The sequence below is a fragment of the Cololabis saira genome, chromosome 19, assembly GCF_033807715.1.
Source record: "Cololabis saira isolate AMF1-May2022 chromosome 19, fColSai1.1, whole genome shotgun sequence".
Lineage (NCBI taxonomy): Eukaryota > Metazoa > Chordata > Actinopteri > Beloniformes > Belonidae > Cololabis > Cololabis saira.
Genome location: NC_084605.1, coordinates 29014744 through 29031399, shown reverse-complemented (window position 1 = coordinate 29031399; position 16656 = coordinate 29014744). Strand labels below are relative to the sequence as shown.

At 44.3% G+C, this 16656-nt stretch overlaps 1 protein-coding gene across 2 annotated transcripts; it reads right to left on the bottom strand.

The window, feature by feature from the left end:
* Positions 1 to 394: 394 nt before the first annotated feature.
* Positions 395 to 11103, bottom strand: sncgb (synuclein, gamma b (breast cancer-specific protein 1)). 2 transcript variants are annotated; one of them, XM_061708334.1, is made up of 6 exons: positions 10733 to 11103; positions 7693 to 7734; positions 6261 to 6388; positions 5199 to 5216; positions 3512 to 3553; positions 395 to 2287 (listed from the first exon to the last, which is right to left on the bottom strand). In XM_061708334.1, the coding sequence occupies exons 1-6, from the start codon at positions 10851 to 10853 to the stop codon at positions 2279 to 2281; spliced, it is 360 nt and encodes a 119-aa protein (XP_061564318.1). In that variant the 5' UTR covers positions 10854 to 11103; the 3' UTR covers positions 395 to 2278. The 2 variants fall into 2 exon arrangements, with proteins under 2 accessions (XP_061564318.1, XP_061564320.1); XM_061708336.1 differs by lacking the exon at positions 5199 to 5216 and having other exon boundaries at positions 10733 to 11099.
* Between the last annotated feature and the right edge of the window lie 5553 nt (positions 11104 to 16656).

Here is a 16656-nt window from a genome sequence, read left to right as displayed (position 1 = left end):
TCTTGTTTGTGAGTGACAGTCAGAAGGTTGAAGGAAGACCAGCGGGACGAGTAAAACCTGTGTGGGATGAAGCCTTGACTAAAGTCCTGCCGGGAAACCTGAGGTGTGGCATTCAAGATTTAATGATAAGGAATTTTATATTATTTGTGAAACCCTAGTTTATTTATTCATTTATATAGTTTATTTATAGTTAAAAAAGCACCTTCACGGGTTTTAACTCTCGGCCTTCACATATGAGAGCTTTCTAGACGGGACTTGTGAACAATCAGTGAACATAGTTTTAGCAAAGATGAATATCAGAGACGGGGAGCACAGTTCTGGACAAACATCTGTTTTCATGGGTGAAGTTTCCCCACAGTTTCCACCTCCTAAAACAAATTCTTAACACTGCAGCTTGATTTCAACAAAAACTGGTTTATTTTCACTGGTACAGTTTATAAAATCAGCGAGTCTGATTCGATGCCAACTTAAACAGTGTGTGATTTGCGTGTGTGCGTTTGTGGTGGAGTCTGAGTTGTGCATGTTTGGACTGAGCTCTGCGTTGGTGTCGGTGTAACATGATGTCCGTGTGCGTGTCTGGGTGTCTGTGAGATTGCTTCGTAAGGCAACATGCAGCCATCAGTTTCCATTGGCCTCAAAGTAAAAACACACACGCACACTTTGCTGGCTGAACCTTTTCTGTGACAACACACACATGTACGCGCACACATACAACACATATCGGGGGGCGGGGGTGGCGCTGGGCACATCAACAGTTAAAGGTGACGTCTGACTGGCTAAGATAGCTGAGGCGGGAGCTTCAAAACAACAAGAGTCGGACTAAAACCTTTATTAAAAACAGCTACATGTCCCAGAGGTCAAGCAACACACAGCTGTACACACACATGAGCTGTGATGACACCCAAGCTTTCTCTGACCTCCATTAGCAGATTTACCCCATCCATGAACGTCTACTTTTATTTTTTTTTAATCACAGAAAAAGCAGACAAACAAGCTGCTTGTTTCTCTCTGTGACATAAACCAGTTTCACAAAGATGGAAACACAAGAACGAACTGAAGCTGCCAAATGATCTTTAGGTTGTTTGACCTGAAAGATCACTCGGATTCAAGGTTAAACTCAACTACTGCGACTTTTCAATAACAACATAATAAAAGTGACGACTTCCCTCTCATTTTAATTTGATAAACTATCTGATAGGCTGGCTTCACTGTGAACACATAAAATCATAAAAGTTCTTCCCATTTTCTCTGGATGCAAGTTCGATTCACGCTGGAAAAGTCCGATGTAGCACTTCTCAGTTCATCTAATTGTAGTTTATTGATGAGAATTTGGGTGTCATCAGGGAAATTCAGCAACTGATTGTTAAACGCTTATGATATATATTTTTTTTCCACTTTAAGGTAGATTTTCCATCCACAAATGTAAAACATAATTGAAAAAAAAAAAACAGATTTGAAAATGCTCTTGGACTCTCATGCATCACATTACATCACATCGCCACTAACAGCCGAGTTAAACACTGAATCTCTTCCACTGTTTCTAAATGCTGAGGCGAAACACACACTAAGCCATACAAAGCTACACACAACAGCTGCTACTCTACGGTTCACATCTGCTCATGCAGTACTGTCACTAACTACTGCACATGTAGCAGAGATATCTGTCACCAATGCACCATTCCCTGCTGATTTTTGTTTCGTACACCAGCGGCTGCACATGCACACAAGTTAACAATGAAAACAGAAGCACACTGACTGCGGCTCAGGCACCCTCTCGTGCCTCGGTCACACAACGACTTCCTGGCTTCACATAGAGAAGCTTCTCAGTTGCCCGTTCTGTGGTGTCTGCTGGCATTTACTGTATGTACTGTAGGTGGGTGTCTCCTTCCTGCGCCTAATTAAGGTGTGAGTGGTTGTACTGTACACTGGTTGGAGATTTCTCTATGAGTTGGCAGGCGAAGGGTGGCGGCAACACTGGGGTTTGCATCAGCACGACACTAACACGGAGGTGAGGCAGGGTGGGGGTACAAGGGGGGGAGGGGGGGGGTGGAAGGAAAGCTACAGAAAACTGGAGCAGGGAGGAGAGAGGGTGAGGACAGGCAGTGAGGGGGAGTTAACAGGAGAAGGCATCAGGGACGGGGGCTGAGGTGCAGCATCCAGAAGAGTCTGTAGAAGTTGATTTTGGTTCCATAAAGTCACAAAAAAATATGCTGGACAACCGGAGTCTGGTACGGGGGGGTGAGGAGGCGGAGGGGCTGCTGGAGGGTCCTGAAGATCACTAATACCCCTGGAAGATAGGAGGAGAAACACAGAAGCACACATCAACATGTAAAATATCAGTCTAGCAGGGCACTTTGTGAAAACTCTGTCTGCTGAAACGGGTCCGGTTCCCTTCCTCTTCTGTTTCTGCTGGGACGGAGTCTACCGAACCAGGAGTGGGCTTTATGTGACAACGAGACGACCAAGGTGGCTGCAGAATCGCTAAAAACACCTCAATTCATTGAGTTTTGGCAGAAAAACCAACATCAATATTCTTATCAATATTTGGTTTGAATTGTGGCTGGTTAAGCTAACAGACCTCCTCAGCATTCATTCTAGTGTGTTTATGAAACACCTTTTAAGGCAGTTTTTATCTCTGAAATGTAGTCATGACGAGGGCTGGGGATCAATTCAAATGTCAAGAATTGATTTGATTCCGATTCTTAAGATTCAGAATCGATGATCACAATTCAATTCAATCCGATATTGATTTGGGTTAATGTTATTTAAAAAACCTGAATGACATGACTGTAGTTTTGCAACATTTTAATACTAGTATAAAATTGTATTGTTTGATTGTTTCACACCACGTGCATGCGTGAATTAAATGACGCAAGTTCACCAGGCGAAAATGTAATAATTAAAAAACAATCAAAAAGATCTTTAGACACACAAATCGATTTTTAGGAATTCATATGAGAATCAATTTATAATCAGAAAATCGATTTTCTTTCAACACAGGCCTAGTTGTGACGTGAAGGAAATGTGGTCAATGATGTACTGCATTTCCCTTATAACTTCATGAGAAAGGCTTAAACAAAAACATTAGATTTAAAGTTTTGGAGTTTAATGTTTGGGGGGGGGGGGGTGCTTTTGTAGAAAAAGCAGCATCAGTGGTTATGTTTTCATGAGAGTATAACCCCATAAAAGTAACATCTGACATGCTTTCATTATGAAAAAGGTAGTTATACCTAAAGCAGATGTATAAGTCTTTCAATAAGAGAGGGCACAGGAGTGAGAGTACACAGCTAGATGCAATTTGTAGTTTTGCCTCTAGATGTCACTACATCCCGCTGACTGGACCTTTTATGTTGCAAAAGTGCAAGAAATATAAACTACAGCATTTAAGTAAAAGTATCAGTGTTTCATTTCCTCCTCTAGTATAAATGGCACTTTGCCAGAAGTGTCATCCAGGTATTTGTTGAACCTGTGTCACTGCTTTTAAATGAACTCCTCCAACTTGTTTCCTCACCTGTCCTCCTTCCCCGCCCTGCTCCATCCCTCCGTACTCTCCCTGTGGTCGGAGAAGAGAGGAATGTGAATAAACAACCCAGCAAACAGAGAGGGGGGTTAAGCGAAAACGAAAGCAAGAGCTGATGACAGGAGGGAGGGGCTCATGCACCAATAATTGTCTAGGTTTTATTTTTCATATATAATTAAACAAACATAATTAAACAAAAACATTTCATAAAAAAAAAGAAGAAAAAGCAGTTAGGGTTGAACCAACTCTTTTTTAACATGCACATGGTTTCATAAGCACTTAGTTAGTTGGTTAAAATTTTCCAGCTCATGAAATTTAAACTTTCTACTAGTATTAATGATGATACTTAATAATGATTAATGATCTGTATCTCCACAGACAAGCAGCGAGGTAAGAAATGAGAATTTAAGCATCAGTGTTGCCTAAAAAAACGCAAGAGTCAGTGAGAATCAGAGAGGAAACTACTGACAGCAGCAAGTGCAAGACATTACCAGAGAAAAGGGTGTTTTTATTATAAGTATGCCGTTCCTTTCTGGTGCAGTTATTTGATCTGAGCAAAAAGTCATAATTTCCATATGGCCCAGCCAATATGTTTATGTGGGGCTCATTTGAGATTAAATGGGGCCCTGCATGGGATTGTCCATGCCTTCCTTGTTGGCCCAGTGTGAACCGGTCACAGTGATTATGTTCAGGTGAGGAATGGGCCCAACATGGGGGTCTTATTGGGTCTAATGGACATAAGTGAACCCGAGTGGGCAGTTCGTATTTGTTAATGTGGAACCGGCTGTAAATTCCTTACAGGGCCCCAGTTTTCAGATGGGCTGATCAGCAGCTTGTGTTTCTCGTTCTCCCTCCTGATTCTCACTTCTGGGGTAGTGCTACAGTAGATATTATCAATGCAATCCAATACAACTGCCCTGCAACAGACCCGTTAAAGGATACGCCAACGTTTTGGGATATATCTTCATCACCATCAACCCCAGAGTTTTAAAAGAGGGTAGATCTAAATACTGCTCTCTTCTCTGAACATCCAATAACCCAGTCCGACAATGCGCCTCACAGTCCTCGCTTGGCGCAGTCACTAGAGGTGGATTGTTACCTCTCCTGTGTGAGAAATGATATCTAACTACAGTCTAATCGGCTTTGTCATCAGTTGATAATCATCACCTTGGCTAAAAGATGCAGAATCACACCTTTTGCGAGCTTGACTGAGCAAAGGAAGAACTACATGTTTTGGAAGCTAATTGTAAACTGTGCGCTACGTTGATAGACCTGACTGACTTCTCAAAGTCTCTGATCGCACGTTGCCAGGCAACAGCAGCATTGACTTATGTCCCAGTTTGGAAGATTGCCGTGTCTTTTTTACATAGTTATAGCTATAAGAGGAAGGGGCTTTATCGGACTGGGTTAATGGATGTACGGAGAAGAAAAAAACTGCATATCTCGCCTCATTAAGTTCTGGCGTTAATGGCAAATAAGCGACTTCTCCAAATGTTGGCGTGTCCCTTGAACCTGATGCCCGGACAGATGTGTTTACATGTTATTACTGCATTAGATTGCTCAGGTGAACCTAACAAACTATTTACTAGCATGCGGTTTCCCCTTTTTTCTCTCTTTTTTCTTTCTAGCCCACTTGAAGATGATCTAAAACCCCCATATTGCTCTGCACGATAAGCACCTCGTATACAGGCTCCTCCTATCAGGGAAACAAAATGAGACACAAACATACAGAACAAAAGATGAAAACAGCGGCACAACACAGAAACAGTACACAAGACAGAAGCTACAGTGACAACACGGTATAACTTTTAGATGGGCATGCACCAAATCGCAAATGATAAATGTGAGAACATTTAACATCTGGCAGGGAAATGAACAGATAAGAAAATAACAACTTGTCACCGAAGCTGCGAAGCTAAAACTCAGTAAACACGTTGTAAAAGTGGAGCATGGACAGATGAAAAATCAATTGGATAGAGATCTCAATCTGAATCACTTCTTTTTTTACAACTGTGAATAAGTGAGGACAGCCTCCCCGAGGGCCCTTTAAGTTTACTACTTTAAGGTGCAAAAAAATTGTTAAATAAAAAATAACTTTAATGATTGTAAGATGGATATCATTTTCATGTTAAAAATGCAAAAAGTGTTATAGTTCAGACAATCCATGGGTGTAAAATAAAAAAATGAATTTTGGTGATAAAATCTTCAAAAACGTTAAATATGAATAAATGACTGAATGACTGAATGAATGACCGAATGAATGAATGAATGAATGAATGAATGAATGAATGAATGAATGAATGAATGAATATACATATATACTAATATTGTTGTTAAGTAAAATTCCTATACATGTATATATAAAATATATAACATTTTACTTTGAGCCCTATTCAACAAGGAATCAGAGTGAACATCATTAGCAGATGAAAATTATTAGTTTCATCCCTAGTGAAGTTGATTTTAACAAGCAAATATGAAAATATCACTCTATCTACCTTTATAAAGGTGCTATGAACTGATTTAACAATCACTGCATGCTCAAGACGTGTTTTTTATGAAGGAAAATGACTCCATCTAGTGGGCTAACTACAAACTGGCACTTACAAATATTTGTCATATTTAAAATAATTTTCAGTCCTGAGTTAGTTAGTGCTACGTGCTACGATACTGGTTACTGAAAACTGTGGAAGCGGTTGCGCTGCGACAGGCGCCGCCCAACGTTGCCATGGTAACCGACCTGGTTGATCAGCCCGGTTGACGCGGCGACGTTCTCGACTCCCTCCACACCCGACTGTGACACCTCGTTGGCGCCAGCAACCGCTGTGTCTCCGACGATGTTGCCCTGATCCCCGGTCCTGTTGGCCACTGGAACCGCAGAGAGCAGGAAAAGAGGTGAGCTGTTAACCCGACGCACGTTCACACGGAAACGTACACGACATACCTGTCAAGTCTCCCGTTTTGGCCGGGAAACCACCGTATTTTACCCCTCTTTCCCACCGTCCTCCCATGTTAGTATTTTTATAATTGTATTTTATAATAAAATCATTTTTAAACTGCAAACTGAATTGTCACTAGCCTCGCGAGAACTGCCACCTGCTGTACCCTGGGTGGCAGTTCTCGCGAGGTTAGTGGCGAGCAAACTCGGAACAACAAATCAGAGATGGATGGATGTAACCAGAGAGAAGACATTTCTGCCAACGTGTAAATATCTCTAAAAATGGGAAACCGAATTTACTTTCCTAAAGAGGAGCAGGATGGGGTTCAGTTAACCGTTCTGAAAGATTTGTAACTGTGTTTTTAGTGTCTCTCAATGGCGAAGGACCGATGTCCGTCAGCAGCACCAGAGAGCCACATGAGGTAAAATGACAAATAAAAAAATTATGTAAATGTTTCACTTGAAGAAAATCAATGTCTATATAAACTGAAAATATTTAAGACAAATTAGTCTGCTTTAATTCCCCTTTGTGTTTTCATTTAGGCTCTATTATAGGAATTACATACATAGGAATGTCCACAGCATTTCAGTGTCAAAGGTCGGCCTGTCAGATTCTGAGCACATAATTGTAGTTTGTAAGTGGTTGACAGGTAGTTATTTTGGATTTGTTGTAAATCTGTCTTAAAACGTAAGATACTGGACCACGGTTGGGCTGGTGGGACAGCGGCGGGAAAACTTCCCGTATTTTTTAAATCCAAAACATGACAGGTATGGTACACGAGCCCCAGCTCAGAAGACAATTAAGTACTAAGGGCTTCTTAGGGAAAGTGATGACAGTTAGCCATTGGCTGTACTAGCCGCCAATCAAAAGCCCTAGTCATACCTAAATGTATTGCTTTTTCTATTTTTAACAAATTTGTTCAAATCATTTCTGCAGCAAAGTTGGACGTTTTTAAAATGGAGAGTGACTAAACTGACTGAGGCAGCCCCCCAGTGGTCAATGGATGAACTGCAATATTTTGCTCCACCTGGTTGGTAGCAGAACGTTGCACTTACAGATGTTTAAATATCCAGATACAGTTTGTAAAAACTCTGAATTGAGGTGAGGAGTTTGACATTTATCACTTTGAGCTGCAAATCAGCTGAGGATGATGCTGTCGGGTTTGTGCTCTGGTGTTTATGTGAATGTGGCAGTGGTGTCGCTGGCGGGGCTTAACCTGGGAGCTTCTCTTACCTGTGTTTACTGATGACACTACTCCCTCCTTCGTCTTACTGCCTGCAGACCAAAGAAAAATAACACATCCATAAATTACTTGTGGACTTAGAGAGAATGCACTTAGAGTCATATTTTCTATGCTTTTTATGCTTGAATACAAATAGATCATGACCTTTACACATCTATGATGATGTTTTAATCATAGAGCTAGTACTAAAGCTTAAAAAAATTCCCAACTATTTAATTCAATTATGTGACTTTGGTAGTTTTGCATCAGAGAACTATCATAATGGTAAAAAATAAGGGATGTTTTTTCTGCAATTTTGTGCAGCCATTAACAAGTCACAGACCTCCCTTACCTGCTGATATAACATTGGAGGAGTACCAATCACCTTTTCTAAAATAAAAGTTAAAAAAATGAAATTATGCTCAGATATTGGACTTGAAGAGGGCAGGTGGCAGGGGATTCCTATTTATTCCAAATGGGAAACGTATACGAGGCAAATATAGGAGCCTGCGGAGAGATACAAGTGGATTCAATTGGGAGGAGCTAAAGGGGCAAGCTGTGTGGGTCACGTATGGTTTTAGTAACATATGCCCCATTTGGACCCCGCCAAAGAACCAGTTAGATCCCGTTCAGAGTCCATATGGGCAAACACAGGTATAGGACCCCTTTTTCAGTCCACTTTTTCTTCCCAGTTATAAATACTGGCTGAGCATCTTCTAAAGAGCTGTAAAAAGCTCTGTTGAGTTGATAGGCTGGAAAATGCCAGCACCCAGCCCTGCGTTCATGACGGCATGATCCCGAGCGGATTATATAAACTGCCAGGGTGACGGATAGAAAGATGAGGAAGGGAGAATATATGGGCAGAAGAGCATCCTTTGGAGCAATCTGAGCGTGCTCTCGTTGAACTGTTGCACAGATGCAAATCCTGACATTTACAGTTTCCTGCATCCACCCGTCCTCGCTGCCTCCTGCTCCCTCCAGTCTCTGTGCACGCTCTCTGTGGTATATGAGCCACGTGCCTGAGTCTGGAGCAGCACTGCAGGACACAACGCAGACACTCACGCTGCTATGACACAGCTTCTCTAAGCCAACCGGGGGAGTCCCATGAGTCTCACTGCTCGCGGTGGTGATCTGTCTCCTCCATAAAAGAACGAATAACATTTCAGAATGAGCGTTTGACCTTAGGGGGTACTTTGAGACCGGTTTTATGGAGTAAATTAACGACAGGAATTGCAGGAAAAACGGTGCAATTGTGCAAATGTCAGAAGAAAAAACACAGTCGCTGAAATGATCCTGATGATGAATGATCTTCCAAATCAAGAGTCTTGACTGCCTTTTCCGTTGAACATAGAATAGAAAAAAAACCTTGATGGCAGTATGGTTTGGAGCCGTTTTGTGGTCGTATGAATGCAGGGATTATTTATTTAATCCCGAGCACATCCTGATGTCTGTCCAGGTCCGGCCTGTGTGTGAAGGCTGGTGTCCTGACCTTGCTACTGTGTATTCGCATGTTGGTGGGTGCACTGGGCTGCAGCCAGATACAGTGGCTTAATCACCGCCATCGACCCTCTCCAGTTCAGCGATCACACCTCCTTCCCTTCTCGCCTTCCTGCTGCTTTTCTCTCATGTCACTTTTACCTCCGAACCTGTGAATAATCTCCTCTCTCTGGAGCATCCAGGAGCCGTTTCCATCGCCATCCACCCCCCATCCCCACCCATCCTGTCACATCACCTGTCTTCTACTTCCTGTCCCCTCATGTGTTCGCGATGCCACGGGACTAGAGGCGCAAAGCCTTTTTTATGTGACATAACACCCCCTCCCCTCTCTCTGTTCTGTCCATTTCCCTGGATCCCTCTATCTTTTCCCTGGGGTGGGGGTTTGTTTAAGGGCTGTGGGCGGAGGATGGGGAATTGTCGTCGAACAGCACTCGCTCGCAGACAAATCCAGCTGCTGCAACACCACAAACTCACACATATACACATGTTCTCGCAGCAACACTAGGATGGGCAGGGTGGGAGAGCAAGATGCTGCATTGCTCAAGTGATCCTTGTCGTGATTACCTCAACACCCCCACCACACCCCACCCCCATCCTCCATGATCATTCCTTCAGCACTCGGTCCTGCACAAACTTCTTTTCCTTCGCCCGTCATTTTGATTAAGGTGTCGAAGCTGCGGCATGACGTCAGAGACAGACTGCAGACGACGAGCAAGACGTCCACACCTCGAGCATCCTTCTACCTCCCACCCCTCGTCATGTGGCCTAAAAGCCTCGTACTGGAGGTAACCTTGAGATGTGACGCAGCCTCTGTGAAAATGAAAGCAGGAAGCAGCGGCAAGGGCACAGAGCAGCACTTGAATCCTCTTTAACAACCATCAGTAGATGTTAAATTTATATCCAGATCACAGAGGCATTTTTATCTTGTGAAATTATTCATTTTATTTTTAGACAGACACCCTATTTATTATACATTATATGTAGTCTGTACATATGTGTATGTGTACACACACACACACACACACACACACACACACACACACACACACACACACACACACACACACACAAACACACACACACTCGGATATAATCAGGCAGATAGCTGGCACTCTGGGGATTTTGCAGCAGAGTTGATCGCTGCAATCTTCTTCACAAACTATTGATTGGAAGTGATACTGGAGATCTGATAAACGCCTATGACAGCGCTGACAGAAGACTGCAGTGCCCCTCTTTCCTTCTCTCCTTTTTCATTTTTTTCCCGTCTACCTTCCACTCTATCCATCGCACATCCTGTACCCTGCACTAGTCCTGCAGCAGTGTGCCGCCAGCACTCACTCCTTCCCCTTCATCTGCTTCACCCTCCTCTGTCTGTCTCCTCAGACTTCTCATGGATCCTGAAAATGGATGCTCAAGGAATCCCATGTCAAAAAAAAAGAAAAAAAAAAAAGGCAAGAATGTGTGACGCAGTTGCACCAAAAACCGAATGCATCTACCGCAAACGTTGGTGTTTCTTTTCGTCTGCAGTGTCACACACAGATTGTCTTTACGTACCTACATACATCACCCCTTCCTTGGTCTTGGCTGCTGCCTCCTCCATGCCTGCTTTGGTCTTCTCTGCTGCGGCCACCACCCCCTCCTTGGCCATAGAGAACCCCTTCATCAGTACATCCATTGCGGGCGACAGGACAAGCGGGCTCCCCTGCTCCAAAACGGGCCTGGCTGGCTGCTGCTGGGAGTGAGTGTGCAGGAGAGATGCTGTGCGATATCAGAGAGTGTGTGTGTGTGTCTGCGTGTGTGTCCGAGCAAGTGCTTTGGCGCTTGGCTCCTCCCTTCGGTGCTACAACAGAGAGCTGAGAGAAACACACAGCAAGGACTACAGCACGGAGACTGAGGGAAGAGGGGGGGAGGAAACAGTCGGTATCTATGAGATGGAGAGAGGAGGAGGTGGAAGAGGAAGAGGAGGAGGAGAGATTGCCGGATGTTGCAGCATTTTCAAGCCATGCAGCAACTCCGCCCCTCAAACATCTCTCCACTCTCATCCATCATTCGTCACGCATGCTTAACTCAGCCTCTGGTTTCTCTATGCATATTTTGACGGGCATGTTGCTCTGAGTGCACCTGTCTGGATGCTGAGCTTGTGAGCTCTGTTACATAATCAGCAGAGCTTCACGGCTGGAGGCAAAGAGGATTTCATTTTTTCTCCATACGACTGGTGAAATCCAGTCAGTTCATCCGCAATGCATCCCTCAGCTTGCTTGCTTTACTGTTCTCGGCAAATACCCATTCACTTTTGTAACATACTGGTAATATAACATAATGCATTCTGTATATGTGACATATCGATGCTTAAAGCTCTAACCTCATGTATCTTTACCAAGATGTTGGGAGTAAAACCTTGCTGCACTGAGTTACATCAGTAAAAAACTTTCAAAAACAAAATTAATTTATGAGAGGAGACAAGTTGCTTTGTCATCGCCACCTGAATGAGTCACACCACCCCTCCTCCTCTTCCTCTTCCTCTTCTATCCATGTATTCCTTGTCGCGCTGATTCAGCGGCTCTGCAGTGACACTGGTGTGACAGCAGCCCAGATTGTGTCTCCTTGTAATTCACGTTTCCTCTCATATTTTGTCGAATAAAAAAGAAAAAAAAGCTGAGGGCCAAAATTTTCTGCTGATTCATGGTGCTTTCTGCACCCACTATGTATATTCGATTATCATAGATGAATGCAGCGCCCCCTGGTGGCCGCTGTCTGAAAGTACAACGTCCTGATGCAGCAATGTGTCAGAAACGATGGGCGTTTCTTAAAACTGTAAAGGCTTTATTCTGAACAGATTATAGGGTGTAAAATAACCAGTTACATTGTTTATGTAGTTTCTTTCTGAGTAGATGTCAAGTACCAGCACCTCCTGTGTATATTGATGGCTCATGTGTTCCTATGACATTTTCTTTCCTCTTATCACAGTGTCAGCACTTTGGCCAAATGTGCTGGAGGGGAGAACACAGGGTTAGCAGTGCATGCCATTTAGGAAAGAAAAAAGACAAAGAAATGAGAGATAATGTGTTATTTTCAACAGTTGCATGCTGAAGTACAATCCTGTGGGAAGTAGCTTCATCTGGACTTTACAAAGTTGTTTTGTTTCCCTTTTTTTTATTTCAAAATATCTGTTTTAATTTCTATAGAAGGCATAATAGATCATTTTCAGGGAGCATCGTCCAGCTCTTGAGATCTACTGTACCTAATGTTGACAAAAACCACCGGGAGTATCTCCGGACTCCTATCCAGTCATGTCTTCGAACGAGCATTTATGCCTCTATTACTACGTCACACATGACTAATAAAGGCACTTGCACACAGATACTGCAGGAATCTAATGCCCCTTTTCTATCATACAGTTCTCGCCTCGACTCGGTCTCAGTCGTTTTCCTTTACAGCTCGGTACCACCTCAAGGTGGGTGGGGCCTCGTTCTGCGTTGCCTCATCAGGATCCTTCTGGATGCTGTCGTCGGACACGAGGCACAGAAACGTGTCGACCTCAACGTTGCACCACAGAAGGTTGGCTCGCCAGTTTTCGCTGTACCAAAGTTTAGTTGAAAAGTAAATATCGTGGTCGCTGTTTTAAATATGGCGGTTGTGAGGGCGTTGTTCTCAAGACTCATCAGGGACGTTACTCTCTGGCCAATCAGTGGCCTGCGGCCTGGCAGAGGTACTGACCAGTACTATCACCTCGTCGAAAGCCCTTAGAGCAGAGTCAAGCCGAGCCGAATAGGTACTACTGGAAATGACCTGTAAGATGCTTATAAAAATAATGACAGATGAGAGGATGATAGAGTTATAGGCCCGTATCAAACCTCCCCTTTCTTATTAAAATCGTAGAAAAAAGCTGTTTTACAATAGCTGTACAACCTCCTGGCACTAAATGACTGTTTTGATGTGTTCCAGTCAGGTGTCCGAACACATCACAGCACCGAGACAGCCCCAGTAGAGGTCCTTAATGATATGCACTCCGATACGCATATGGCAACATTTCAGTGTTGGTCTGACTGGATCTCAGTGCTGCATTCAACACGGTCGACCGTCTACATTGACTGGTTGAAGAACTGGGTGGGACTTTCTGGTGCAGCACTTGCCTGGTTGGAGTCCTACCTGAAAGACAGGGACTATTTTGTGTCTTTAGGTTCAATTGTGGGGCCTTTAACATCTATATGTTCTTACTTGCTAAAATCATGAAAAAAAAACAACAATATGTGTAACCATAACTACGTAGATGACACACAAATCTCTATAAGCCATCTCACCAGGAGACTATAATCCAATTCAAACATTGATCAAATGCATTGATCAAATTAAAAGGTGGATGTGCCAGAATGTTTTCAGTTAATTGAAGACAAAACAGAAATAATAGTGTTTGGAGCCAAGGAAGAAAGATTAAAAGTCAGGACTCATCTTCAAGCAGTAAAGCTAAAAACCAAGACCCAAACCAGAAATCTGGGACTGGTTCTGGACTTTAACAGCCACATTAAAATGGTAGTGAGGTCAGCTTATTATCACTTAAAGAACATATGAAAGATTAAAGGACTGATGTCTCAGCAGGAAAAACTTGTCCATGCTTTTACCTTCAGCAGACTGGACCAGTGTAACACTGTTCTCACGGGTCTCCCTAGAACCTCCATCAACCAACTGCAGTTAGTCCAGAACCTGCTGCCGAGTCCTCACTGAGACCAGGAGACCCGAGTCCTCACTGAGACCAGGGGCCTCATGTACTAAGAGTGCGGCGCACAAAAAACGTGCGTACGCCACTTTCTACGCTCACGGTTGGATGTACAAAGAATGACTTGAACGTAGAAAGTTGCGGTCTTTCACTCACACACTAAGGCTGATGTATGCACTTTTCTGAGGTTTTGTCCGTTGGCGACACTCACTGGTGATGCAGTGAAGTGCAGAATATGAGGAAACTTGCAGCAATAGGTTCACGGCAACATGAAGGACACGACAGTCCCCCCATCACCAGATAAGTTACACAAGAGTGGAGCTGCAACAATCTCACAATCAACCACATGATCTGAACATACAACTAAAGGCAGGAGCTCAACGATGGGACCCGCAAATCCCAATGGCAGCTTTGGCTCCGTTAGAGGAACCTGCTGATGCATCAGATCACACTGACCTGCTGGTCCAGGACTAAGACTGGACCATCAGCTGGTTTAGTCACCAAGAGGATCCTCTGCGTAGGCTCTGCGTTGGTGTAACGCGGAACCATAAATCAGCCTTAACGGTTTCACGCGCGCACGTAAAACTCATTATATATATAAAAAAAAAATCTGTGTCCCTTTAGGGGCTCCGTACCTCTTGGCCTCAACCTTCAAATCACACAACTTCTTTTTTTTTTCTGCACCATCTGTCCGTGTTTCTACTTTTACTGTGACCACCAAATAATGTGGTTTTCCTGGCCTCCACCTCATCCACAACATCTCTATCTCAGTCTCCGTGAAATTTAGTGGCACGGTTGCCTGGCTCGACACGTCATTCATCCTGACGCACAGCAGAAACAGACTGCAGGAAGCCGCTGCGCATGCTCAGCAGGCTCATTCATATGCAAATACAGTCATGAACTACTTTGCATTGCCCATTTATGGTAGAAAATGGGCATGTAGAGGGCGGGGTATGAGGCGAATTCACCTGCGCAACCTTCCAGCTGGACTGTGATTTATAAAGAGAACATTGCCTGCAAGTGTGCGTGCACACAGTTTTATAAATCCAGATTTTTTTTTGCGCCCACCATTTTCGGCTTTTGAGTTTACGTGCACTTTTAGTATGAATCCTACACACTCTTTTATAAATGAGGCCCCTGATCTTCTGCTAACATGCACCTCGTCTTGAGGCCTGTAACACTCCTCACCTGTGGAACAAACTCCCAGAATGCATCGGGGCTGCTGAAACTCTCAGTTGCTTTCAGCCAAAGTTGACAACTTTTTTATTTACTGCTGCATTTCAGTAATCTCCCACAATGCACTTTTATTTCTTATATCTCATTTGTTTTATTCTTTTTAACCTATGCCTGTCTGTCTTTAATTCTGCTTTTAAACTCTTACTTTTTTATGCATTTAAAAAAAAGTATTCATGTAAAGCACTTTGATTAGAAATGCACTATACAAATAAACTTGACTCATGTATGAAGAGATTGAACATGAACATACCTCGGACAATGTTCAGTAAAAGGACTCTGGGCTCAAGACAGCACAGGTTTTTTGTGCCACTTTAAAGGAGACACAGCACTCCCTCTGGCATACTTACACATTTCACAGAACGTCATAGACATACCGTATTTTCGCGACCATTAGGCGCAACTTTTTATTTTTTTTTCAAATGTGCCGGGCGCCTTAAGAAACGGTGCGCCGTGTCTATTACCTGAATTACGGTAATGTAAGGCCGGCCACCATGTGAATGGTAAAAAGAAAAGGGGGCGGGTGAAGCCCCCGTGAGTTGCGACGTGAATGAGACTCCACTGAGCTGATTAATGCGAAACAGATGATGAAAACGTTTAAGGATTTGCTTGATGTGTAAAGTGAAATAAAATACAATCAAACTAAGTTTTGCTTCCGCTCTATTTAAATAAGCACACTTGTTCTGCAGCGCGCGTGTGTTTTGCATGTCGGGAACCGAGGAAGCACCTGCCGTGGGTTTGCGGGTCCGATCGCCGGTTCCCCGGGGCAGATCCGGCTGAAATTCCGGTGCTCTTTCCCCGGGAGCCCCTACAACAGTGCAGGCGGGCTCCTCCGGTCCCGGCTGGTCGGAACCGTCCACGTTCCCCGGTTAAAGCAGCGGCTGGAGCAGCGCGGTGATGGGCGCTGCTGCAGCAGACTTCCTGGTTCCCCAAGCGGGGTCCGATGACCTGGTTCCCGGCCGCTTTGCGAGCAGAGATTTCAGGGGTCTGTCCCAGGTCGGATCAACTTCACCCTGCGAGATTTTCAGGCAAATCTGTCGGTTTGATCTCCGGTAACCAAGATGCAGAGGATGCGCTCAGGAGCCGCCAGGCTCCCGCCGCGGGTTTGCCGGGCCAGGGCGCACCATCCCCGGGGCAGATCCGGCCGAAATGCCGCTGATCTTTCCCCGGGAGCCACTGCTCCCATACAGGTGGGTGGCTTCGGTCCCAGCCGGTCCGAACAGGTCACATTCCCGGTTAAAGCCGCTGTGACGCGCGCTGCTCCACCCCGCTGGGGAGAGACGGGCTCTGCGCGGTGGAGGATCCGCACAACGGGGTATGAAAAGTTTATTTACTGTTGTGCAGAAAGTGACTGACACCGAGGAAATTCGGACTGGCGCAGCTGAATTAGCGGAGCTCTTTAATGCAGAAAGAGAGGTTTTGCTCCCGCTCTATTTTTTAAATAAGCGCTTGTGTGCTTGTGTGTGCGTTCTGCATGTGTGTGCGTTCTGCAGCGGGTGTGTGTATTTTCCGGCCGGCGTGTTTTGCGGCA

Excerpts from the sequence above, each read along its gene's own strand:
- sncgb (XM_061708334.1), bottom strand. The coding sequence starts at position 10,853 with ATGGATGTACTGATGAAGGGGTTCTCTATGGCCAAGGAGGGGGTGGTG. Across the intron at positions 7,735-10,732 it reads GGAAGGGGTGATGTATGTAG|GCAGTAAGACGAAGGAGGGA; the intron begins GTACGTAAAGAC and ends TTTGGTCTGCAG. Across the intron at positions 6,389-7,692 it reads AGTGTCATCAGTAAACACAG|TGGCCAACAGGACCGGGGAT; the intron begins GTAAGAGAAGCT and ends CTGCGGTTCCAG.